The 27,607-nt window shown below is 42.6% G+C and overlaps 2 protein-coding genes across 6 annotated transcripts; one reads left to right on the top strand and one right to left on the bottom strand.

Moving 5' to 3' along the window:
- Window positions 1-887: 887 nt before the first annotated feature.
- Window positions 888-22,386, bottom strand: LOC100492755 (myosin-2 heavy chain, non muscle). Of its 2 annotated transcripts, XM_002931581.5 has the most exons (12): window positions 22,219-22,386; window positions 21,606-21,689; window positions 20,254-20,287; window positions 18,048-18,205; window positions 16,069-16,150; window positions 14,051-14,243; window positions 12,673-12,740; window positions 12,493-12,569; window positions 4,972-5,072; window positions 3,784-3,869; window positions 2,509-2,655; window positions 888-1,421 (listed from the first exon to the last, which is right to left on the bottom strand). In XM_002931581.5, exons 2-12 carry the CDS (start codon window positions 21,669-21,671, stop codon window positions 1,294-1,296), a joined length of 1,140 nt encoding a protein of 379 aa, XP_002931627.2. In that variant the 5' UTR covers window positions 21,672-21,689; window positions 22,219-22,386; the 3' UTR covers window positions 888-1,293. The 2 variants fall into 2 exon arrangements, with proteins under 2 accessions (XP_002931627.2, XP_031756797.1); XM_031900937.1 differs by lacking the exon at window positions 22,219-22,386 and having other exon boundaries at window positions 21,606-22,211.
- A 50-nt stretch (window positions 22,387-22,436) lies between these two features.
- mmachc (metabolism of cobalamin associated C) lies at window positions 22,437-27,329 on the top strand. 4 transcript variants are annotated; one of them, XM_012961147.3, is made up of 5 exons: window positions 22,545-22,632; window positions 23,263-23,379; window positions 23,553-23,747; window positions 24,879-25,031; window positions 26,656-27,329. In XM_012961147.3, the coding sequence occupies exons 2-5, from the start codon at window positions 23,377-23,379 to the stop codon at window positions 26,965-26,967; spliced, it is 663 nt and encodes a 220-aa protein (XP_012816601.2). In that variant the 5' UTR covers window positions 22,545-22,632; window positions 23,263-23,376; the 3' UTR covers window positions 26,968-27,329.
- The last annotated feature ends 278 nt before the right edge of the window (window positions 27,330-27,607 follow it).

Below are 27,607 nucleotides of genomic sequence, written 5' to 3'. Positions count from 1 at the left end.
TAATTACTGCTTATAATAGAAAAGAGCCACGTTGGCCGTTGTCACAGTTTATTAGAATCACCAGTCATCTTCAGATATCTTCTTTCAATCAGAAATTATGTGGTAAGGATGAGCAGGTAAACCTTGTTAAACCCAACCCTCAGCAGGGATCCCTGGGCTGCCATTCCCTCTCTGCTGCTTCACACTTACAGTTTTAACGTGGGAGCAGGCCCAGAGGGAACACAGTAGCACTTTCTGCAATGTCAAATTTTTGCTTCCCCTGGTAACTGGCCTCATGGATGATCTGCCCTGCCTTAACCCCTATTTCCCAAAGCCCTCTTCTACTTTATGACCCACACCTGACCCATCTCATGTGACTGTACAGTACTGCATGCATAAGTAGCACTATGTAAATAAAAATATACATATGACTCATATGGGTAGGAATTGTAGAATCATCCACCACTATAGGGGAGGGTCAACAATCTTAAATCATCAAAGGAAGGGGGGGAGGGGTCTTGAACTCATACCTGGGGCTCACCCTTCCGGCCTAAACTTACTGCACTCATCACTACTTTGTGACCCGCAGGGTAGCATGTGGCCTTCTACAAAATTTGGGCCTGCTTGGCTCAACTATAACCTAGGATTGATTTTTTTTTTTCGAAATGTTTGTACCATCTTGGTCTATATTATAAATTGTCAGATGTAGGGTGACCGTGCTACTAGCTACTTGTGGCTACTAAAACAGACAATGCTTATCATTTACTGATAATTGTCTCAGTGTGTTTTAGCAGAGGCAATTCTCAGTATTGTCTATGGCTGGGAGTTAAGTAGCCGTGAAAAAATAGCTGCTACTAGTAGCTCAGTGTGTCTTCGCCGTTAAGGTTAGCAGCCTCACTCACAACAAATAACATGACTCCTTTTATATGCTGTAAAGTTTATATCTTAAAAACACAAAAATGGTTACAAGGTTGTTATCACCTCTAATAAAAAAAAATAAAAAATAAAAACTATATTATATATACATACACACATTTTTTCAGCTGCAGTACTATTTGCAAAAAGCATATTCCTGAAACTATACATCACTAAAATATGTTTTTATATAATGGGACGATTTCCACTTAAATTACATATGATTATAAATATACAGCATGGTGTAAAAACCTTGTGGAAAAAAGACCCTACCCCATTTGGTCTCACAGGGCTAGTCCATTTGTACATGTAAAAAAAATTGCGGCACAGATCACGGTTTCCTTGCCTTTGGGAATCAGCTGAGGTAAGTACGTGGCTTCGTGTTGGCAATCATCATAATCAAAGATCACTGAAATTTAGTTCTGGGGGGCTGTCAGAAAGTCCATCCAGATCATCACTAAAGTCATCCTCAATCAGAATGCTTCTCGTCTTCTCTCGGCTACTGTGTTTATTGCTAGAACTTGAACCTGCAGAAATGCAAGAATGTGAAATTAAATCTTAAAAGAAATAAACTAAAAATTAATTTATAATTAACCTTTCCACGTACGTACGTACGTACGTACGTATGTACGTTTCTATGCGCACAATTTTCATTATATCTCATAGGTCGCCCAAATTATCGTCCCATACAAGATACATGCACAGATTTTATCGTCATCCGACAGAAATTTTCTAACCTGACCGATAGACTAAACGATCGTCATGGTACAACAATTGTCGGGACGATAATTCGGAGTCCACACACAGGCCGAAAATCGGACGAACATCGTACGAAGCCACCTTTCGTACGATGATATCTGTGCGTGTATGGCCAGCTTTAGACACTGCAGATAGCAAGAGAACATCTGTTATGCACTTTCCTTTAGGTGCCTATAGGTTTATGGACCAATAATCGGAAATGTGGCATTCGGTTAATATTGGATTACAGGCTTTTTGCCTTATCATGAAAAAAGGTAGATTTATCATTTTAGTTTGCTTAAAATAAAAACCTAAAAAACCAATCAAGTGTTTAGCTCAAATGGATAATGGTCCTGAATTTTTTTAGGGAATGGAGAAAGAAAACCTGCTCTCTTTCTAAACCCAAATAGTCACTTTTTGGAAATGTAATGCAGTTAGAAATGAGCCCTGACGTAATCTCTATATTTGATTAATACCGAGGCAGATTAGCTGTCTTTTTCATGTTAGTTCCACTTTAAACAAAGATTATTCTGTAGAAAGAATGATCCCTCCCCGAATCAGTCGTACTGGCTGATACATTATATAGCTTTAAGAAGGGGCTGGATGGATTCTTAGCAAGTGAGGGAATACACGGTTATGGGAGATAGCTCTTAGTACAAGTTGATACAGGGACTGGTCCGATTGCCATCTTGGAGTCAGGAAGGAATTTTTTCCCCTCTGAGGCAAATTAGAGAGGCTTCAGATGGGGTTTTTTGCCTTCCTCTGGATCAACTTGTAGTTAGGCAGGTTAGGTATAGGCATTATGGTTGAACTTGATGGACGTATGTCTTTTTTCAACCCAACTTACTATGTTACTATGTTACTATGTAAATGTACCGCGAGCAGAAACAGGGAGGTCCAGGCTGTATGACGTCTCCTCAGAGCTGATATCACCCAGACTAAGCTGGGAGGCAGTGTCATCTGCAGACGATAAAGACGGCATCCTGGTGCTTTTCTTTTTTCGTACAGATGATTTGGATTTCTCTGCATTTTAAGCAAATGCATTGATATCATAAAGTGATATTATTATAAAAGTACAGAAGTATATAAGTAATCTACAGATAACGTATTATAGCCATGCACAGGCAGCCAACTCAGGCATTTAGCAGCTATATGGTCAACTTGCCCAAATGATCAGTGTGTATTAGGTCCTCATGCTAGTGGCCAACATCTGATCAAATGGTTGACCCCCCCTTGCCAACAATCAAATCTACTTGCTTTGGCCTCGGACATGGGACAGAGATACACTCATTTGGCAAGGTTAACTTGCATGGCCAGCTTAATGCTTATGAGATTTGGATTTGCCACAGTGGCAAATATTGGGAATTGTGTCCAAGAGAAGTCAGTTATAAATGCTGTAATTATGGCAGATGTGGCCACAGCCTCACCAGTTATCATGGAATATTTACAAATTCACACCCTGTGGCATTACTTGTTTTTTCTTAATGTTGTTTTCATTTTAACAAATCAAGGACTCGATCCCTGTCCCAAGAGACTTAAAGGAATGCTGTAATGGGAAAAACATTTATTTTTCAGCAGTTGATAGAGCGTCGCCAGCAGAATCCTGCATTGAAATCTGTTTTTCACAAACAACATTTTTTTATACTTAATTTTGAAATTTCACATTGGGTTAACTATATTCTTCATTACCCAGGGTGCCACAGCTATGTGATCTGTGCTCTGATGAACTTCAGTCACACTTTACTGCTGAGCTGCAAGTTGGAGCGATATCACCACTTCCCCCTTTCCCCCCAGCAGCCGATCAGCAGAACAACGGGAAGGGAGCAAGATAGCAGCTCCCAGTAGATATCACAATAGCACTCAATAGTAAGAAATCCAAGTCTGGCTTGGGACTCCTCCAGTTACATGGGAGTAGGAAAAACAATTAGTTACCTAAAAGCAGTTCTAATGTGTAGCGCTGGCTCTTTCTGAAAGCTCAGACTCAGGCACAATGCACTGAGATGGCTGCCTACACACCAATATTACAGCTAAAAAAAATTCATTTGTTGTTTCAAGAATAAAATTTTACATGGTGAATTATTTGCTTTGTAAAGTGTAATTTACAAATAAAAAACATGACAGTATCCCTTTGAAGAGGTGAACCAATCTTACCACTTCGAGCTCTCTGAACTGAATATTCATCATTTATCTTCTGCTCCAAAATTCTCAGGTTATCCTTTAGTTCTCTAATTTCACCTCTGCAAATGATTTAAACACAGAGATTCAGAAACCCTTCTAAAACAATCTGAGAAGGAGTAAAAGGCATTAATCCACTTATTCAAGCATAATACGGAGCATAGTCTGATTAACAGAGCTTCTCACACAGCAACACTGTGGGGGGAATTCACAAAAGTGGTGATATTGAGACAAAATAAGTGGAGAAAGATTTGACGGATTTTCCACCTAATTCACAAACCTCTATCTCCACTTTTGTGAATTTGTCTTTTAAACAGACAGTTTTCAGATTTTGTCATTATCCCGACATTTTTTTTTTATGAATTTGCCTTTAGCTCTTAGTAAATCTGTCGGTGCCATCAAACCCAAAATCTACATGGAATAAGGATTTTACCAGCAGGATTTTGCACCTATTGTTCCAGGGTTAGACAGAAACTTGTCCCCTAACAATAGTCTGCTCATCCTCATTAATATGTTAACGATCCCCTAATTGGGGCCCTACCTTAGGTTTGAATGGAGACTGGGTGAAACCAAACAAAACAGAAGAGCCTAGAATTGATCACTGAGCTTTTCTCCATTTTAAAAATGTCGGGAAAAAAATGTCATTAAAATGTTGTATAAATGACAAATTCACAAAAGTGTCTGTAAACTGTCTTTCTTTTATCAAAAACAGAAAAGTGGCGGTTGAGTCGGAATTTAGGCAGATTTCTGTTTGTGAATCTGGAGAAAGTGTTTTCCACCACTTTTCCCACCACTTTTACTCCAAAAAAGGGCTCTCCACTTTTGTGAATTCCCCCCGATAAGTTCTGCAGTTTTTGTCCTGCCTGTCCCTTGTAATGGTCTTCCCATAATGACCCCACAACTGCATCAATCAACACAGCTTTTCCCCCTGTATCTGTCCAGCACAAGTCTCTCCTGACTAGCCCCCTGCAATATATCAGAACTGCTTCCCCCCCAGCTCCGCCATGCATTAATTCACATTCTTCCTACCCATAACTGCCCCCAGCATGTTTATCATAACTGCCCCACTTGTGCTAGTGGATGTCTGAAAACTTGACATATGGTGCAGACACGTGACTGTTGGGAGACGGTAAAACCACAGTAAATATTTATAATGAAAGGTACCTGATCTGTAGAAGGCATCTTTGCAATTCCTGTGTATCAGACCTTGTTCTGTTCAGTTCCACAGAGTTTGTTTGGTGATTGCTCACTATACCCTCCAGCATCTAAAAACAGTAAATGCAGTATTATAATTTATGATTTACATATTGCAGTTAATAGAAAATCTGTGTATTTGGATCAGTTCTTTCCAATCAACTGCCCATTTACATTAGGGCTATATACTTCTATTTAGGGGCCTATATAGAAAAAAAAAACCATCATCCCGCCAACTTGAATTGGATACTTTTTTTACTAAATCAGAGAGCAAAAATATATTGATTGTTGTTTTTTTAATGGGCTTTCTCCTTAAGGAGAACTAAAGCTTTACAAAGAAGTAGGCTAGAAACACTGAATATTATGTTTTGGGCTTCTGTATCAGCGCAAAGCAACCACAACCCTTTCTCTCACGTCTAAGGGGGACACAGGAACAGTGGGGTAAAGGGCTCCTCCCACCAGGAGGCAGGACACTATAGTGATGTAAGAATTGCAGCCACTCCTCCTCCCTTTATCCCCCCTTGCTCAACGAGCAGCAATCAGTTTTTTCTGTGTCCTCATCACAGGAGGTTAGGACTGGCCCTTAGAGGGCCCTACAAAGGACAACATCGGTTGGTGATTAGCACTGACACCTGGGGTGAGACCTGAGCCAGCCTCTTACCTGTGCTCGAAGTGTCAGCCCCCTCCGATGGATTCCCTCTCCAGTGCACCCTCACTTGGCGTTATGGAGCAGGAAGGCTTCCCATAGTGGGAGCATACAAGACAAGTGTATTGCACCAGCTCTTGTACCGGGTAAGCTGCCGCACGCATCCCCTGAGACCCGCTACCTCAGCCATACAAACATATATAGATATAGGCGTTTGCGCGCCTATATCTCCAGTATAGGCGCGAAAACGAAGGTGCGCCCGTACACAGACGCGCACGCACGCGAAGGCGCGTCCTTACGCAGGCGCACACGCACGCGAATACGCGCGCACCCGCGTGACGTCATCGGTTCGCGCCCAGTGCACGCAAGCAGCCTTGGCGCATCCCAGATATACACCTCTCCCTTCGCGCCAAATCACTCTGCTCACAGGGAACGCAAGTCTGCAGCTTCTCCCTCTCCTGGGCCCTCTTGCTCCAGCAAGCAATCGGAACACACCAGCCCGCGCTACATTATGGCTGAAGGTAGGGGGGACTTATTTAACAGGGGAAGCAGGCAACTCCCAACGGTAGTTACCTTTTTTGCCTGCACCAAGTGCCTTACAAAATTCAAGGAGGCCCAGGCTAACCCCATTTGCTCCTCTTGCAGCACTAAGGTTACCACAACATCAGACCCCCCTGAATCTCATTCAGCGGGTACCTCTGATCAATTACAGACAGGCTCCTCGCAGTCTGGAATATCAGCCCCACAGGCCTCCTCTGATGCGCCAGCTTGGGCCATCTGCCTTTCTCAATCACTACAATCCATACCACAGCTGGCCTCCTCTATTGATAGAACGCTTGGCAAATTAGCTGAAGCACCTTCTACCTCAAGTAAGCGCAAGCGTGATTTTGGTAGAAAGGAAGCCCCCCTAAAATTGCTTTCCTTGAGCCCCTCACCTTCTGAGGGTGAGGCCAGTGAAGGGGAAGTATTTTCGTCAGAACAGTCTGACTCCGAGGGGGGGGGATTCCTCCATAGACCCTACCTCTAATGTAGACCACCTCATAAGAGCAGTTCTTGAGGTATTGCAGATTGAGGAACCTGATTCTGCCACAGGAAAATCTAAAGGCCTATTTAAGAGACATAGTAAGGCCTCCGTGGTTTTTCCAGCCCACGAGCAACTCCAAGCGGTCATTCAGGATGAATGGCAGACTCCTGAGAAAAGATTTCAGGCTACCAAACGCTTTACTAAACAATATCCTTTTCCAAAGGAGTTTGTGGACAAATGGAGCACCCCTCCGGTGGTTGATGCTCCTGTGTCCAGATTATCAAAAGCAACAACCCTTCCGGTTCCCGATGCGTCGGCATTTAAAGACCCCACAGATAAGAAGCTTGAAGGGTTTCTCAAGGCTTCCTTTTCTGCTTCGGGGTCAGCATTACTCCCAATTCTGGCTTCTGCCTGGGTTAGCAGAGCCATTGAGGCCTGGGCCAACACTCTCCTTAACCAAACACAGGAAGAAGGTATGCCAGCCCAAATTTCTCAGTTAGTATCTTACATACTCGAGGCCAATTCCTTTGTGTGCGAAGCGGTATTAGACGCGGCCAAATTGGTGGCTCGCTCCTCAGCACTCTCTGTGGCATCTCGTAGATCGCTTTGGCTCAAGCTCTGGTCGGCCGACCTTAGCTCTAAAAAATCTCTAATTTCCATTCCCTTCAAAGGATCCAGACTTTTCGGGGAGGAGCTAGAGAAGATCATTTCACAGGCAACTGGGGGGAAAAGTACTCTTCTCCCCCAGAACAAACCTAAACCCAGCTTTGGCTCTAAAAGAAACACCTCCTTTCGGGGCCAAACCTTTCGCAATTTCAAGAGTAGTTCCCCCTCTCGCGCGTCTACCTCATTCAAGCAACGCTTTCCCAACAAGGGCAAATCCTCATGGCAGGCCAAGAAGCCCCAACACAAGCCCTCTGGAGATAAGAACACCTCTTCCTGACTACAGGAGGGGAAACTTGGAGGTGCGGACCCTGGGGGGCCGCCTTCGTTTCTTTGCAGAAACCTGGGCACTACACACCACGGACCCCTGGATCTTGGAAACAATATCCTACGGTTACCGTCTCGAGTTTCGGCATTCTCCTCCTCCACGACATTTCTTCATGTCAAAACTTCCCTTGCAACCAGCCAAGAAGGAGGCCTTCCTAGCAATCGTCCGTTCCCTAGCGGACACGGGGGTGATCGTCCCAGTCCCTCCTTCTCAACGCTTTCACGGGTTCTATTCGAACCTCTTTATCGTACCCAAGAAGGACGGTACTTACCGCCCTGTCTTGGACCTCAAGAGACTGAACAAGTGGATATCTTATCATCGTTTCAAAATGGAATCCCTTCGTTCAGTGATCCGAGCCATGGAACCGGGGGAATACCTGGCATCGTTAGACATCAAGGATGCCTACCTCCATGTTCCGGTGTTTCCTCAACATCACCAGTTCTTGAGATTCGCATATCAGAACCTACACTTCCAGTTCGTCGCTCTGCCCTTTGGCCTTACGTCCGCACCACGGGTATTCACAAAGATCATGGCTGTCATGGCAGCATTTCTCCGTGTCCGTGGTGTATCTATAACACCTTACTTGGACGACCTCCTCATCAAGGCTCCTTCCAAGGTCCTAGCAGAACAACACCTGCAATTAGCAATACAGAGCTTACAGGAATTCGGCTGGACGATCAACATCCAGAAATCCTCTCTTCTTCCCAGTCAGGAAATGACCTTTCTGGGACTGAAATTCAACACTCATCAACAGAGAGTGCTTCTCCCGGAAGACAAACAGTTAAAACTACAAGCCTCCATAAGGCGCCTCAAAGCATCTCAGAACCCAACGGTCCAGACATGCATGAGAGTCCTAGGTCTGATGGTCTCAGCCATAGAGGCAGTACCATTTGCGCAATTTCACCTCCGGCCCCTTCAGACAACAATCCTCAGGCGTTGGCGCAGAACCTCCCTACACCAGAGGATATCCCTCTCAACGGGAGTCAAAAGATCACTGGACTGGTGGCTCAACCCCAGTCGCCTGTCTCAAGGTCAGATATTCACAGAACCACCATGGCAGATAGTCACAACGGATGCCAGCCTCCTGGGATGGGGGGCGACCTTTCAAGGGAGGTCAACCCAGGGCCGGTGGTCTCCAGAGGAAGCCCTTCTTCCAATCAACCTCCTCGAAATAAGAGCAATCCGCCTAGCCCTACAATCTTGGCAGTCCCTTCTATGGCACAAGCCAGTGCGCATCCAGACAGACAACGCCACCGCCGTGGCCTACATCAACCGCCAGGGCGGCACAAGGAGCAGGGCGGCAAACAGAGAAGTAACACCCATTCTGCACTGGGCGGAAGACAACGTTCCACGACTCTCCGCCATCCACATCCCAGGGATAGCCAACTGGGAAGCGGATTATCCCAGCAGACACCGAGTGGATCCCGGGGAATGGGAACTGCACCAAGACGCCTTTCAGATGCTCATTCACAAGTGGGGGGAACCCCAGGTAGACCTGATGGCCACCAGACACAATCGCAAGGTGGAAAAATTCTTCGCAAGGTATCGAGACCCGCTGGCAGAAGGGATAGATGCCATGACGATACCCTGGTGCTTCCACCTGGCCTACGTCTTCCCACCTCTTCCGATGCTTCCTCGAGTTCTCAAAAAGATTCGCAGAGAAAAGGCCACAGTTATCGTGGTCGCCCCATGCTGGCCAAGGAGATCCTGGTACTCAGATCTTTTGAGCCTCTCCCTGGAACCTCCAGTACCGCTCCCACGACGGGACGATCTTCTCTCTCAGGGTCCCATTCGGCATCGGAATCCTCAGCTATTCGCCTTAACGGGATGGCTCTTGAGGCCGCAATTCTAAGGGAGAAAGGCTTATCAGAAGAAGTAATTCTGACCATGCTGAAGGCACGAAAACCATCAACTTCTAAGGCCTACCACAGAACATGGGACTGTTACCGCTCCTGGTGTGACCAGCAGCATCTGGAATTCAGGGAATGCAACATTCCGACAGTCCTAGACTTTCTACAAGCGGGACTGGCCAAGGGACTACGCCTGGGATCCCTGAAGGCACAGGTATCGGCCCTTTCCATCCTGTTCCAAGAACGTTTGGCCCTTCATGAAGACATTCGCACATTTCTCCAGGGGGTTTCTCGGTTAGTCCCTCCATTCCGACATCCTATCCCACCATGGGATCTCAACCTTGTCCTCAAGGCCCTCCTGGAACCTCCATTTGAACCACTAGAGTCGGTGGAACTTCAATTTCTCACGTGGAAGACCGTATTCTTGGTGGCAATAGCCTCCATTAGACGTGTTTCAGAGCTAGGCGCACTCTCTTGCTCCCCGCCATTCCTAATCTTTCAGGAAGACAGAGCAGTCTTGCGCACAATTCCCAGTTTTCTCCCCAAAGTGACATCATCATTCCACATTAATGCAGAAATCATACTTCCCTCCTTCTGCAATAACCCTCAGAACGAGAAAGTCGAAACTCCACCGTTTGGACGTGGTGAGAGCTCTAAAAATCTACACTTCCCGCACCAAACCATTCAGAAAAACCGAATCCTTATTCGTTTTGCCTTCAGGCCCCAAAAAGGGGCTTTCTGCTACCAAAACCACACTAGCTCGCTGGATCAAAGAGACAGTTAGGCGGGCCTATCTGGCTCAAAAGAGGACGCCACCCTTAAGACTGCGAGCTCACTCGACCAGAGCCTTGGGAGCTTCTTGGGCTCATAGAAATTTTGCATCAGCTGACCAGATTTGCAAAGCGGCTACCTGGTCCTCCTTACATACTTTTACACGATTTTACCAATTCAATACCTACCTTTCCGCGGAGGCGGCCCTAGGCCGAAAAATCCTCCAAGCGGTAATTCCCTAAGGAGTTCCTCCCTCCCTTGCCTGGGGCATCTTTGGTATGTCCCCACTGTTCCTGTGTCCCCCTTAGACGTGAGAGAAAGGAAGATTTATGTACTTACGGTTAAATCCCTTTCTCTCCAGTCGTAAGGGGGACACAGGACTTCCCACCCGGAACTCTTAAGTTCAAACGTTCAGCTGTATCTGTAGCATGGTTACTAAGTTATGTTCCTGTTTTTGAGTTTGTTACTAACTGATTGCTGCTCGTTGAGCAAGGGGGGATAAAGGGAGGAGGAGTGGCTGCAATTCTTACATCACTATAGTGTCCTGCCTCCTGGTGGGAGGAGCCCTTTACCCCACTGTTCCTGTGTCCCCCTTACGACTGGAGAGAAAAGGATTTAACCGTAAGTACATAAATCTTCCTTTAGCAGGGAAGATCTGTGCCTCCAAAGATGCCCCAGTAGCCCCCCCCCATCTTATTTTCTGCTGATTCTCTGCACATGCTCTGTGCTGCTGTTAGTTACTGAGCTTAGGGACTGGCTCACAATATACTGTATATATAAAATATAAATACAAGGCAGGGATTAGTAATTAATTTAGATTCTCATTAAATGGCAGCTCAAAAACCAGTGCTATTTTTTTAATAATCAGCCCTCTAGCATCAGCTTCTGACACATGAACCTCATTTTCTGCTTGATGATTTGCAGTCACCCCCTAAGCTTTTCAACAACTGCCCAAAGCACACTGAGTATGTGCAGGGTCACAGACACTACTTACAAAATCCAAGATGGGGAGCTTCTGTATACTTTGAAGGTCAGAATCATTACTGTTTAAGAGATGCTGAAACTGTAGCCTGTGCAGTAAGTTTACTGTATAAAATATGGCACTCTACACAAATTTGGTTTTAGGGTTTGTTTAGGGTTAGAGTTCTCCTTTAAGGATTAGCACCTGATTCCCTGTTTTTTTGGGGGGATGTGTGCTCTTCATTTGTTAAAATCCAAGAGCAGAGTTTAGGGAAAGGGGAAAGTATAAAGTACAAATACAGGTGGATAGCAGATGGGTCAGCAGTGAACAGAAAACACCGTAAACATTGGGCTATATGCACTCTAATCTCAGCTCTTCATTATTTTTTGCTGTCTCAGAATAAGCCCAATGTTATGGTTATAAAATATTTTGCTGCTTCCTTTCTACTGGCACTCTATATTTCATTGTTAAAGGAACAGTAACACCAAAAATGAAAGTTTTTTTTAAATCAATTAAAATATAATGTACTGTTGCCCTGCACTGGTAAAAGTTGTGTTTTTGCTACAGTAACGCTAATATAGTTTATATTAATAAGCTGGTGTGTGGCCATGGGGGCAGCCATTCAAGCTGGAAAAAAGGAGAAAAGGCACAGGTTACATAGCAGATAACAGTTAATCTCTCTAGAATACAATAGTGTTTTATCTGTTATCTGCTATGTGCCTGTGCCTTTTCTCCTTTGAATGGCTGCCCCCATTGCTACAGAGCAACTTTATTTATATAAGTTTCTGGGGAAAACACCCCAGTTGTACCAGTGCAGGGCAGCAGTACAGTATATTCTAATTACTTTCATACAATTTCAGTTTTTGGCGTTACTGTTCCTGTTAAACTGATGAATCCTTTTCAGCCTACCCAACACTCTGCTAATAAATAAATAATATTTTTACAATAACACCTTTACCCTACTATATACAACCAATGTTAAAGTAGGATGATTTAATTATTCTGCATGAAAAGCATTATTTGTAGCCATTTTGTGTATTTCTATCATAGGCATTAGATTAGAATACTTGATTGGATTTACTGAGCAATAAACTTTTTTTGCAAAGCAGGTTGCAGGGTTTGCAGTGGCCTTGTGTTACACAGCAAAATAAGTTATTAATCATTCTTTTAACCAGTTGGTCAGTATAATATCCCATTTTGCACTACATTCATTCTAGTAATTAGAATACCAAAAATTACTGGTCACACCTTTGCATTTCTCTCGTGCATCCGTTTCACCTCTTGTCCTTCTGACACCTGCCTCAGCATGTCATCCTCCTGCCGGCCTGTCACACAAAAGGAAAAACAGGCTGTCATAAAGAGACTGCATTAGAGAATTTAAAAAATTGCACCAAATGTGATTTTGGGAATGGAGCTGTGTGTACTTACGGAATCTTTGGTGCAGGAAGTCAATATCTCTCCTCAGGCTTTCACATTCTTTCCAAAGAATTCTTTTGCTGCATTGAGGAAATCTCATTAGATTAGAATATAGTACATACAAACTCAAAGAAACATGACTCCCATCATAAAATGCCCACGCAACCCCAGCTGCACACAAGCTTGGTGCTGTATGTATTTCAGACAGCATTTAAAGGAACAGTGTCACAAAAAAATGAAAGTGTTTTAAAGTAATTAATATATTATGTACTGTTGCCCTGCACTGGCAAAATGTATGTGTTTGCTACAGTAACACTATATTTTATATAAATAAGCTGCTGTGTAGTCACGGGGGCAGCCATTCAAGCTGGAAAAAAGGCACAGGTTACATAACAGATAAGCAGGGCCGGGCCAAACGCGATGTGCGCCCAAGGCACATCCCCTGCCCTGGATTGCCCTGGAGGTGAGAAGCAGAAAGAAGGGGGGCAGGCGAGTGGTGGGGGTGATGCAATGTGCGATTGCCACAAGTGGGGAGTGCACCCCATTGCCACTCTTTCAGGTGACAGGAGCTAGGGGTAGGCAGAGAGCTGAGTAGGTACATACCTAGTAGCGCCCCCTACCCTATTGCGCCCTAGGCAGGTGCCTATTCTGCCTACCCCTAGTTCCGGCCCTGCAGATTAGATTCCCATTGTATTCTACAGAACTTAACAGTTTATCTGTTATCTGCTAAGTGACCTGTGCCTTTTCTTTTTTGTATGGCTGCCCCAGAGGCTACACATGCAGGACAACAGTATATTATATTTTATTTACTTTGATACACTTTCATTTATTGGTGTTACTGTTCCTTTAAAGGAGAAGGAAAGTCATTTTGGCATTTTACTGCTACATTAGTGCCACCTAGAACAATATATTTATACTGCAGAAAGCATTACCGTACTTTAGAAGCTTTGTCTGTTTGCTTAAGATAGCAGCAGCCATTTTAAGTAGCTTCCTGCCTGCAGTCTAGACATTATAGCTCAGATCACACATTCCTAAGTGAGGGGGGAGGGAGTTCTTAGCATTCTCGTGCTAAGAGAACTGCACAGACTCTGGCCACGGGAATTAAGAATTTTTCTAAGAGAGGAAGTCAGACACTGGAATATCATGTTTACAAAAAAGAGAGACAAGAAATCCTGTGTTTCTTTTGATAGAGAACTCAGTGCAGCATTACTGTAACTGCTTATGGCTGTATTTACATAGACCTTTCTGATAAAGCTTACTTAGTTTTTACCTTTCCTTCTCCTTTAAGGACCTTCCCCTTACCAAGGACAGGCAGCCTCAGCTTTAAAACAAACTGAAATCAATAAAGAAAACATGGCTGTTATTTAACAAATGGGATAGTAAAACTTACTTTTCTGTCATTTCCTGTATAATGCTGGATGAAGAATGCTGCCCATGGTAAGGTTCCCGTGCTGAGTAGTCCCTTAGTCTCTCCTTAATGCACCTTAATTCGCTAAATAATTCTTGCCGAAGTCCATCTACCTTCCGCTCAAGTACAGACTCGGTCAGACCAACTTGAGCTCCTTGCAGGTGGTGCAGTTCATCTGTCCAACAGCCACATACATTTAGATTCATTAAGTAACAGCAGCATGTATTGATAAACTACAGAGATTTTAGAGCAAGGGTTTCATTTTAAAGTTTGAGCTATTTTCCTATACGGACACCACAAATTGAACTTTTTAAATATCTTTCATCACATTTTTTTCGCTAGAGCTTGCGCTTGATCATTTTGCCATAAAAGTATTTGCCAGATGCTTATCCAATCCCCCATGTTCCTCAAGCAGGGGGCTGCCATATTTGTGCTGCAATAGTCCGTAAGTGTTAGAAATTCTAACAGGTTGGAAGGAATCAGTCAGGTTGGCAAAAGGGTCAGGTTTAGGAACTTCAAGTGTCAATTACTTACAAAAGCAAACCTATATGTAACTTTTAATATATACTAATATTTTGAAGAGTAGTTATTTAGTGTCAGTTTCACTTTAAGAAAAATGACAGGGAGGGTGATATCAAATGTTTTATTACCTGGGCATTTTGTAGTTTTGTAAGACATGGAGGACAGAACAGCTAAAATGTCACTTGTCTCACCCCCTTGAGACCATTGTCTGATACTTTTAGGTTCTCACTGCTTTTGTTGCCATCAAGCTGAACCCAGACAGAGGTTTCAGCCTCCCTTCTTTCAGCTCTACCTGTTTTCTACCTTTACTAACGTTTTCTTATATTCCCCCTCCCTCCCCACCCTTTGGGGAAAGTTATATCCTACTTTTGAGATACCTATGTAATCTTCTGCATTCAATGTTCCCCAATTTATTTGTATTGTAAAATTCGATAAAGATATATTTCAACAAAACTGCCTCCCATTAAATGCAGATGGAAACAGGCGGTGATGTATTGTACAGAACAGGAGTGTGCAGAAGAATATGGCAGCAGAACAGATAAGATAAGGAATGAAATAAAATTAATGTTCAGAAGTAGATAGAATTGTTCAGAAGGTATAATACATATAATGTGTCCTCTGTTGGAACAATGTGTACATAATGATTAAAAGCTATAGAACAAAATGGTAAGACAGAGAATAGTAAGAATGAACAGGACCAAAATCTGAGATTGTGAAAGTTACAGAGGTGTACGGAGTATATAAGAGGAAGAAACAAAAGCTGATGAAACTGAATGATTAACACCCACCATACAAGCAAACAGTGCATACTGATTTATGTATTCTCAATACACTGTACTGCTTCTAAATGTTACTTGTGGTTTAGCACTACTCTCCTTTAAAAGGGGTGGTTCTCTGTAATGTTAAATTTTAGTATGTTATAGAATGCCCTATTCCTAGCAATTGTTAATTTTTATTACATATCTTTCCGTGCAGGCCCTCTACTATTCATATTCCCATCACTCGTTTAAACCACTGCCTGGTTACTAGGGTAAAAAAAAAAAAAAAAAGACCCTAGCAACCAGATAGCTGCTAAATCAAATGGAGAGGTGTTAAAAGCTAAATAACTGAAAAACCATAAGAAATAAAAAATGAGGACCAATTGCTAATTGTCTCAGAATATTAATGTATTAAACATATTAAAAGTTAATTGAAAGATGAACAACCCCATCAAGGGCAGGTTAGGGGGAATCCTGGTGACATTACAGTTATAAATACAGAACAGATGTACAACAGCTTGTTGTTTACTAATGTTTCTAGATTAGACTCTAAAAAAAGCCAGAACCAATTATAATATTTCGAGAAAGGGTATTGGTAATGGTATATATGTGCAAAACAAAATAAAATCTAGTATACAAAATGGTGTCCAGTAACAATAAAAAAATATTCCATTAGGTACGTTAAAATAAACATGTTTAACTTATTTTTCAGCCACTTACCCTCCAGGCTGTGTATTCGCTGTTGCTGCTGATCCCGGTCTCGCTCCAGCCTGCCTAGTGCCTGATGAAGGGAAGCAATCATCTGAAGAGTAGGGTAGTTTGAGAGTTATAATTTGTTTGAAGGTGTTCTTACTTGCATATTATAGGAAAACAAATTCACTTCAAATTGCTACATTTTCCAAATACTGGATTAATATCTACAACTGTTTAGACTAAATAGCTATTCCCCCTCAAAACTGCCAACAGTAAATATTCACACATGTTCTTGCATATTGCTAGAAAGTGACACTCAGGCTTGAACCAACCTCCGACTTTACAGCAGGCTCTATGTGTTACAATAACTACTCTGTACTCCAAAAGGGCAACTGTTCTCTTTTCAAGCAGGTTGCTGGAACATCAACAATGGCTTCTCTAGAAAGACTCCACCAGTCTTATTCATAACAAGCAATCCGCAGTCGGAAAGCCAAAGCAGTGATAATACTCATGCTCAGAATAAGGCAGAAAGATTTTTAAAAAAGCGGAGCACTGGATAGCTGATAAAATCAAACTTTTATTTCCATCATTTAAAATTGAATATAGACCAGAGCATATTCATCCCTTGGCTTAACGCGTTTCGTGGATAAAACACCACTTCCTCAGAAGCCCAAATTGTGACCCACCCCCATGCTTGTTTAAATAGGCATAACACACACCCATTGCCACTTAACAATCCCCCACTTAACCCTTAAGGTGCGACAGAGTGTATGAAGGTGGAAAAACTTTTTTATGTGTATATATGAAAAACCCATTATATAAAAACACATGAAGCCCATAAATCAACAGGGAAAAGGTCCACGAATAGAATGCTAAAACCATACAATAAATCTGCATAAAATATATATATAAGGATGATAATCAGTAAAAACCATAGAAAATTGATACATTTTGGAACAGTGAAATATATCTTTCATAACTTGCTCCAACTTAATGAACATGGCCCTTAGACCGCAGTGCCCGGCCGGAATCCATATCCCGCCCATATCCACACATATATAAACTTGAGCAATATGCATATACATCAGAAAATCATTATTAATATCAACAGAAACAGGATAGCTCCCATTCCCTATTGAGACCCCCATACTGCTCTGTTGTTTTCAAGCGATATAGATAGAAGGCTCTCGGAGAGAGAGGTTTTCTGGATCTATCTCCTCCTCTACAATTTATCCTGGGTTTATCAATAATCTGGAATGTCACTCTACCCTTACTCGCATGAATCTCAATTAAATGTTTAGCTATAGCTGATCTGGTGTCATTTCTCTCCACTGCTGATAAATGCTCTAAAATCCTTGTCCCAGCCTTACGAATTGTTTTACCTACATATTGGGCACCACACTCACATGTAGCAAGATATATGATACCCTTTGACTGACAATTAAAATATTGAGGAATGCTGAACGTATGCCCTGTATAAACACATGTAAATTCCTTTGATACCTTCATAACTCCACAGGCCTTGCATCTCTTTCTACCACATTTATATGTGCCCTTGTGGCGCAACCAAGTCGCTTCTTGATCTCCATTCTTTGTAGAATAAAGACTTCTGGACACCCAGGAGGCCACATTTCTGGCCCTCCTAAATGTAAAACAGGGAGTTTTGTCCAGTATTTTTTGTAACACCGGGTCCTGCATCAAAATGCCCCAGTATTTGGTCACACTCCTCTGGATATCATACACCCCACGACCATAAGTAGTACAAAACCTAAGTTTCTTAGTTGGCCCCCGTCTGCGTGCCCCATCTGTTCCAGTGGGATGTAATAAGCTTGTCCTATCGGTGGCCACGGCTCTATCATAGGCCATTTTAATCACTTCAGAATAAGGCACCAAACTTTATCCATGTGTAAGGGGCACACTACCTGTATTCATGAGGGTAAACAATAGTACATAAGATTCATGTGTGGAAACAGTCTATTCAGTGGAAAATGATGTGTGTACTTCACCTTGTCCTGGGATAACAATTTGCTGCTTAGATTGGCCAGGTCCTCAGAAGGGGTTAGATGGTTGACGTTAGTTGTATGAGAGAGATATGGTACAGGAAGTTTAGAGGATTCTTCTTCAAACAGCGATGTCTTGACACGTGGCAAATCAAAGTGTATATCTGTTTTTGAGAAGCATACAGAATAATGTATAGTTTTATCAGAATAAATATATTTTGTTACCCCTGCAGGGCATAAACAGGTGGGAGAAAATACCTTCCCTTCTTGATCCATTAGAACAGTGCTGTGCAACTGGTGGGCCGCGACCCCCCTCTGTGTGGCCCCCCACCTGTCTGGCTGCTTTGATGGCTTACCCTTGTGTAATCTTTAAATGGTATCAGTACTGAGATTAACTGGCCACCCTGCATTGCTCACACCTCAGATTCAGGCTGTTATCCCCCTGTATTGTTTAAAAATGTAATCCCCTGTGTTGTTCACACCTTTTAATCTCTGTATTGTTCACACCTCAGGCTCAGACTGTAAACCCCACATTGTTCACCTGTTCACACCTCAGGCAGACTGTAGGAGCAGTAGAAACCGACAAATAAACCCTGCACACTACAAAATGAACATATACTGAGGTGGTACTGCAATTAAAGTTTTTTAATATATAGTTATTGTGCAGACTGAAGGAGCAGTGCCAGCATTGTGTCACTGTATACTGCTTGTGTGCGCCATACTCTACCTGCCCTATGCTGCCTGTGTGCGCCATACTCTGCCTGCCCTATGCTGCCTGTGTGCGCCATACTCTGCCTGCCCTATGCTGCCTGTGTGCGCCATACTCTGCCTGCCCTATGCTGCCTGTGTGCGCCATACTCTGCCTGCCCTATGCTGCCTGTGTGCGCCATACTCTGCCTGCCCTATGCTGCCTGTGTGCGCCATACTCTGCCTGCCCTATGCTGCCTGTGTGCGCGCCATACTCTGCCTGCCCTGTGCTGCCTGTGTGCGCGCCATACTCTGCCTGCCCTGTGCTGCCTGTGTGCGCCATACTCTGCCTGCCCTATGCTGCCTGTGTGCGCGCCATACTCTGCCTGCCCTGTGCTGCCTGTGTGCGCGCCATACTCTGCCTGTCCTATGCTGCCTGTGTGCGCCATACTCTGCCTGCCCTATGCTGCCTGTGTGCACCATACTCTACCTGCCCTACCCTGCCTGTGTGCGCCATACTCTGCCTGCACTATGCTGCCTGTGTGTGACATACTCTACCTGCCCTACCCTGCCTGTGTGCGCCATACTCTGCCTGCACTATGCTGCCTGTGTGTGCCATACACACAGAAGTTGGACAGCACTGCATTAGAACACATTGCCACATGTAAACACTTTACATGTGGCAATCTGGGGTAATGGGTACATGTAAAATGTTTCAAACAGCAATTGCAATAGATCTGGAGGAGAGAAGTTTTCCCATGGGTAACAATACATCCTGTTTGACTTTGCCCCAAGAAATTAACCCCCTGAAAATAGAGGGTAGTTTTGGTTTAGACAGATTGTTATTTTAAATAATCTATGCTAAAAAAACAACTATACCATGCAGGTATAGGTGATTTCCATTTAAGTGAATTGAAGGACAATTCAGAGAGTTTTGCCTCTCACAAAGACTAAAGTCACACAGGTCACAACAGCCCTTTGCATACCCATTGCCCTAACTATAACAGCAGATGTTAAAAGCCACATTAGCATTTTTTTTTTTTTTTTTAAAAAGTGAAATTGTTTATAAAAACAAATAAAAGGTGTATTCTATGGTATTTCAATATATGACATAACTCACATTATTTTGCCAGTAGCTTCATAGATCAAGCAATAATAATGTATTAGGTGGAAATATCTCACAAATTATCTACCGAAAAATAATATCCCATGAAAAAAAAAAAAAACTTATGTGGTACTGCATTGATGAAACAACAGATGCGAAATGACTGCTTGCTTTAGACAATAAAGCATGTGTTGTCATATTAATATTTCATTAATAGACCTCTGTGTCTTATAAACAGGACTTGAGGCATACCCTTCAGTAACTGCCCTGTCTAGTGTTCTACGTATAGTTTTTTGTACTGAAAACTGAAAAATAAAACATTACCTGAAATAAAATGGAAATAATAAAACATTATTGGTTTTATAAATTAAAGAAAAGAAACATCTCTTATTACTGTAATATTAAACCAGGAAAGTTTACCTTTTGACAGTTCCCCTCTGCTGTACAGCCTCTCCTGGAATTCACATGAAAAATACTGTGAGTTAGTGCAGAATGTAAACTATGTATAAGTAACATATAGATCAGCAAGCACATGATCATTCCGCCCTTGAAATTGTCAATTTTACAGTGACAGTGGTACAGCAATTCTCAGTTATTTTCAGAAGCTACACTCTAATTCTCTGCAATTTATGGCAGATTAAAAATCCAGCAGGAAGTGCAGATTGAACCACTGTTGAGTGCAAGGTAGCCCTGCCCTTAGCACCAGTCTATGGCAGGTGGTTAAACAAAGGGCTCAGCTGCAGTGTCGGACTGGGACCCCACGGGCCCACCAGAAAACCTTAGACCATGGGCCCACTCTCCAAACTGTTTTTCTCCTTTGCTCACCCAACATCTTTATTCTCCTAGTATCTTGTATTTACATGCTAGCATCTATCCTTCCATCTATTTCTCCTCTTTGTTCCCATTCAGAAATAGGGAATAATCATGAAGCAGGCCAAATGGTCAGGAGCAGGAGGGCCCACTGACACCTGGGCCCACTGGGAGTTTTCCTGGTATCCTGGTAGGCCAGTCCAACACTGCTCAGCTGCACCTTGAACCCACCACCCTCAGCATGTGTGTCTGAATACTGAGAAAATTTGGGGTGGGTAGAAGTGCATTCTAAATTGAAAAAAAAACTGTATTGGGTCTGGTACCTGTGGAATTCCCACAAAGCAGTTGGGTTTCTGAAAGAAAGTGCAAGTGGGAAAAAGGCAATTGCACCAGAAATCATGCAATTTTTTTTTTTTGGGGGGGGGGGGGGAAGCACTCTATAATAAAGTATTTTTTATATAAGATAGCATTTTCTGTTATGGGCCTGAGATATATGAGATGGAACAGCAACCACTGTGTCTTTTCAGTGTGGAATGTGACAAAAGCTGGGGATAAAGTAACTTTATTATGCAATGTTGTGCTGAAGCCGCTGCACTCACGTGTTTCTTCCAATGTTGCCATTTACATACATACACAAATGTACAGTAGATGTCCAATACAGGGCTGTGCTGAAATTCCAGCATACTCACATTAAATGTAATATTTCCACCACTTTCTTATGGGTATATGTGCGGCCCCATATATAGGCACATATATGTCCCACGCCGGGCTTAAGGTTCCTATTGCAGGACTACAGAGATTTTAGCCTTGCACAGTACAGTTCCTACCTAGAGACAATGTACAGAAGTGTGCTGAAATCTTTGCTGAGACACTCAACCACTAAGCCCTGCAATGTTGTTTCCCACGAGCCTCAGCAATATGGAGAATGTCGCAGGGAATGTCGCTGCAGAATGCTTACTAACCTTTATTTTGGCCATGTTGCTTTCAGTTGCAGTCAGAATGGAATTCAACTGTGTGTCCCAGCTCATTGTCACTTACAGGGATACCTGAAACAGAGAGACACCTAGCAGCTCACTGCTACACAACAAAATCACTGCTACCCGGAGTTTCCCATTTCCAACCCTTTTAGGCCAGTAGGCAATATCCGACCTACAGCCCTCATGCTGTTGTTGTACTATACCTCTCCTATCCCACAAAGCCTTTGACTGTTGTTGGGAGGCTGGAAATGTAAGTTTACAGCTAGAAAGCAGTAGGTGAGACATTACTGTTACAAGCAGGGCCTTTTCAAGCTGTTATTTTATTGGGTATGTTGCAATAATTCACACTTGCAAACAACAAGATGCAACATATCAAGGATGTGCGCATTGGGCGCAAAAAACATTGCCATAGCATCTTGCAATACTTGGCTCTCCGGCAATCGCCGCACTAACACTCTCATCCAAGGCGTAATAGAGGATTTGCGGTCATAAAAGGCGTAATTATTCTATAAATCAGCTTTACTGAGAGCCTGAGCCCCTACGCACTACAAACAAAATATACAGCAGCTTAAAAAAGCCCAGATCATTTACCACTTACCTCTCGCCTCTCCGCCAACTTAGATCATTTAAACAGTAACCTAGGTACCGATGTCCCGCCCACTCGCACTGTAACGACCTCGCGTGAGGCATTTTGGGAGTTGTAGTACCTTAAGGACCCTATGGTGCTGTGACTAAAAACGAGATAACAACAATTTCCTACCGCTGCCGGCGCTCTATGCTGCTATTTGCCGTGTAAGTAACACTTTTGTGTTTTTTTTATTAATTATCCGTGCAAGGAACAAACCCTGCAGCATTCAGCAGATGCTCCCAGGAGCCAACGCGCGAAGGCGGAAGTTTGGAATGGATACGGCGTGTGTGCTGTTAGCCTAATAATATGACAACCCATGTGGAGTTTCAGCAGCTGCTGCAGGAAACGTTACTTCCATTTGGGTTTGAGGTGTATCCTTTCCAGGTATTATACGTTCTTGTTACCTCATTTTAACGTGCGTGACCTTAAATATGGAGTCACCTTGTGTGTTTACTTGTAGTTGCCATATGTTCCTAGGCATGTGTCAGTTGTAGGAAATGGTTGGCTTTTAAAATGTCCAAGTGTTATAAGTATTTCACTGCTTCCTTCATTAATGAGCACAGTATTCCTACTGACTGCACAACACTGTCTTAATATTATGTACAGAATTGCTCTTCCATGGTGTGGTTCCTTGTGTTTATTGTGTCAAACAGGCTGCACACAACATTTGGGGGGATTGACCTTCATTGAAACCTGATAAAGAGGCACATCCCCTACTACTGAGTATTGAAGTTGGGAGCAGAATCCTCCCAGCACTAAGCACTGGAGTGAAATTATTTAGAGATGTTGGGTGTGCCTGCAAGTTGTCTAATCATTTTGTACAGATGCATTGGTAGGTCAGCAAACCATCCATTTATGTAGTAAAGTGAAACTAAAATGTTTGTGTCAAGACGCATGGAGTTAGCTGTCCATGTGATATTTAAAAAATTGTGTTTTAGTTGTACCTTTTGTACAAACAGGAAATATCTCATGATTAGACCTGTTGATGCAGGAAAATTTTCTCCACCTGAGCAGGCATGAGCTCCAGGATTTCCCTGCATCAACAGGTGCAGCAGCGCTCAATTCGCATTGATTCGGCGGAGGGACTGAGCGGCACCAAGAACAAATATACTGAAGTGCGAGGATTACATGGTAATTCAAGTACCTGATTTTTTTACACAAAGCTGACTGGGAACTGCAACTGAACTTGCAGAAGTACATAAGCCCTGTTGTTTTGATCCTGGACAGTATGGCCTATTTATTAGGTCAAAACTGGCTGCATTCATACAGTCTTTAATTACTGGTTTTATTTTATTTTTAAACAGATTGGCTGGTACAATGCAGTGTTGGAGCCAGCCTTCCATCTTTCCTACCCAAACGACACCCTGGCATTTGTTGTCCTCAGCACCCCTTCCATGTTTGAGAAAGCCTTTAAACCATTCCTTAGACATCACATGCTGCAGAATATTATCGATCCCATTGATCAGTGTGTAGCATATCACATGTCTTTAGTAAAAGAGGTGAGACATTTTATATATATATTAATTTTTCATTCAGCATGAGCGGTGGATGCGACTCACCCTTCTACATCACACGCATGCACATAATGTGTGAGTTGTGGCAATTGCTTATTATGCACATGCAAGTGCCACAACATAGCTCCCCAAACCAGGAGCTCCCTCTCAGTGCAGGCAGCCTAGCACTGTAGGGGGCTGTATTTAAAAAAAGAATATTGTTTCCTCCAAGCGGAGTGCAGGCTCTATTGGCCTGCACCTCTGGTGGGGGAAGCAGTTTAAAGATAATAGGTGTCTTTTACAGAATCTCGCCAAACTGGAATATATAAATCAGTAAATATTGCTATTTTATATCTTTTCCCTTGAGCCACCATTTAGTGATGGTCCCTCAGAGATCACATGACCAGAAATAATACAGGATGTAGTGTGGCAGTAAAAGACAGAACTCTGTCTATTAATTGGCTGATGGGGCCTAGCATGTGTGTGTGCGCCTTGGCTTGTTTGTGTGCACTGTAAATCCTAGGATACCAGGAGGTGGATTACCCAATAGCACATACTACTAAAAAAGTAAATTTTTATAAAAATGGTTTATTTAGATGAAACAGGGTTTTACATATGAGCTGGTTTATATAATTGAGACCTACATTGTTTGGGGGTATAGTTTTCACCAGTTTAAAAAAAAAAAAGAAAAAAAAAAGAAGCATCTTAATACAAGCAAGTAAAGTGACTATATATTTACTGTTCTTCTCTTCTTTAAAGGAGAAGGAAAGGCTAATAAAGAGTTCTCAAGCTGCAGGCATACCTTCAGTTGTCTCAATAGTGACCTTAAGTCTCCCCATATTTCTCTTATTCAGATGATCAGAAGCCTCATAGGAGAAAAAAACACTGAGCTGAGAATTTAGATCACGGGAGTACTTACTGGACAGTCAGTGTGTGCTCACGCACCGCTGGAACCCAGACAGCGAATCCATCCAATAATGAGAGAGTTTTTGAGCCGGAGCAAACAAAACACTGCTGTATCACGCCACTTTCTGGCGTGATGGCACAAAACACGTCAAGCATATGGTCCTAATAATGGTCCAACATTATGACCATATTGCACAAGAACAACATAAATACTAAGCTTTTTCTCCACAGAGGTACCCCTCTGGTAAATTAGATGTTATCTATGATTACGAACTCCATCCTAATCGGCGCCCTAAAGTTCTCATGCAGACAGCAGCACATGTGTCTGGAGCTGCCTACTATTATCAGCGAAAGGATATACCTCAGGATCCCTGGGGCAGTAAGGTGAGACAAGATTTTTTTTTCTAATTTAGGGTTAAGTCAGTAACACTCCACAACAGAAGAGGATTCCATCACAAGGTCATGGTGCTGTTGTTTGGAGTCCATTAGGCATAAATATCGGACTGTATTTATGAAAGGAACTTTGTGGTTATATTTATTTTAATGATTGGTTAAATATGTAGTTCTATATACACCTTTAATAAAATGTTTGTGTTAGAGGGTCACAAGATCAAAGTTCAGCAAGTTCAACCCCTCCAAACAAGCACCAGTGCATATTTACACACATAATTATACTGACCTGTCACTCGTATATAAACTATATCTATTCTGTACAGTAACTAACTGTAGCTCTTATAACCACCATAACTTTATTAAGGAAATACTTTGTCACTGTTAAAGGCATTAATACAATCTGCATTACACAATTACCCACAGGGCATTCCACAACCTCACTGCCCTCACCGTGAAGAACCATCAGCTTCAAATAACATTTCAACTTCTCAAATCAAAGGGGTGGCCTTTGGTGCATTTATCTTTTCTATGGGGAAAAAAGATCTTCCGCAATTTGTCTATAATCCACAATAATGTACTTTATGTACCATAGCGTCTTTTCTCCAGAAAAAAACAAGCCCTACCCTCATCATTTAAATCTTGACAGTTTAGTTTCATGTCTCTGCACTCTCCAGCTCATTAACCTTTCTTAAGGACTTGAGTCTAAAACTGCACTGCATACTTAAAGTACATGTCAACCCCAAAAATAATTTTGCCTAATAAAAGAAAACTCAGTTAAGGAGGCCCTTAATTGAAAGCTCTTTAAAGTAGAACTAAACACCCCTAGGTAAAAAAAAAAAACCCTCTCAACTGCCCTCCATCAACTCTTCCTTCTCACACAGCCTATTACATTGAAAAGTGTCCCTCTTTAAAAACTTGAGCTAAAAAAGCAGAGCAGCACAGTACCTAGGTGCCATCATCTATCCATCAAAAAATGTTTCGGGTCTCACTGCCAGCACAGACCCTGCATGAGCATGCGCAGTTGGAGCTGATTCCCAACTAGCCCCAACTGTGCATGCCCCTGTAGGATCTGTATCAGCATTGAAACCCAAAGCATTTTCGAATAGACGGAAGATTGCGCCCAGGTACTCTGCTGTGTGGCTCTACTTTTTTAGCTCAGGTTTTTAAATAGGGCCACTTTTTAATATAATACGCTGTACGAGAAGGGAAAGGTGAAGGGGGGCGATGGAGAGCAGTTAAGGGGGCTGTTATACCTAGAGGGGTTTAGGAGAAGGAAAGGTAAAAACTAAGTAAGCTTTATAAGGGCTATGTCAATTCAGCCTTAAGCACTTACAGTCCTCTATCAAAAGAAACATAGGATTTCTTGTCTTATCACAGATCACTGTGTGTATCTTGTGCTACTACTCACACATCACAGAGGCCCAACTTGCCCTCTCCAGCTAGTGTAGAACTACAACTCTGCAGCTCTTGGGGGTAGAAGTTGTAGCTCTAGAGCCACAGGTAGGAAATTACTGGCCAGCAGAATGAAAAACAGGAAATTGGTGCCATTTGCTAATTTGCTCATCTAGTTTCTGTAAACTGAAATAATTTCTGTTTCTCTCCCATCATTATCCAGAAGATGTTTGGTGTTTGTATTCACCCCCAGTTTGGAGGGTGGTTTGCAATTCGGGCTGTGCTGGTGTTTCCAGAGATACAGGCTCCTGATTTAGAACAAACCCTTCCCTTAGACTGCCTGCCATCACAGGATGACAAGATCCAGCTACTAGAGCACTTCAACTTTAACTGGAGAGATGGCAAGTACCGTGATGTGCTGCCACCCAAGGAAAAATACTCTGCCGAACAAACTCTGTACTTTGCAACACCACCAGCAGAGAGGAGAAAACTGCTGGAGCTCCACGGACAGCTGCATCCCAGCCCTCAATGTTAATAGCTCAGTGGCCATATTAAGAACTTAATACAATAACTTGAGCATTGTGTGCTCCTTGGGCATTCCTTTTTATCAGACAGTTTTCTAACCAAATTGCCCCACTCTGATTATCCTGTCACTACAGCAGCATTTCCCATGGAATAAGACCAACAATCCATCCCAAGAGATCCAGTTGGACACTGAAAGTCTGCAGAGGATGGCATAATACAAATATATACAAGCTCTGTTCTAGTAGATGTAGGCATGTTATATGAACATGTCAGTAACATTAATATTTAACCTCAAGTAGTTATTACTTACACTACAGTCTGCTTTGTGATGTAGTCACCTCTGATATCAAATTAAAGACACTTTTTAAAATATCTTTGATTTTTGCGTACCTTCTATTTCTTAGAGACAATTTACTATACATTATAACCAGAAAGGCTTTAATTGTGTTACATTGGTTTCCTTATCTATACAAATTATTGTCTTCAGGAAGATTTAGCACATAGGATCTTAAAAGAAAAATACAAATAAATACAGTGCACGTCTCTATAATGAAGCATATTGGAATATTCACATCTCTAGCTACATTATGATAAGGAGGCTCCTACTGAACTGACTGCTGCAGTTATCCTTTTAAAAGAAATATCATCAT

The sequence above is a fragment of the Xenopus tropicalis genome, chromosome 4 (genome assembly GCF_000004195.4).
Source record: "Xenopus tropicalis strain Nigerian chromosome 4, UCB_Xtro_10.0, whole genome shotgun sequence".
Classification (NCBI taxonomy): domain Eukaryota; kingdom Metazoa; phylum Chordata; class Amphibia; order Anura; family Pipidae; genus Xenopus; species Xenopus tropicalis.
Note: the sequence above shows the minus strand (reverse complement) of the source record. Positions and strands in the feature narration are given on the sequence as shown.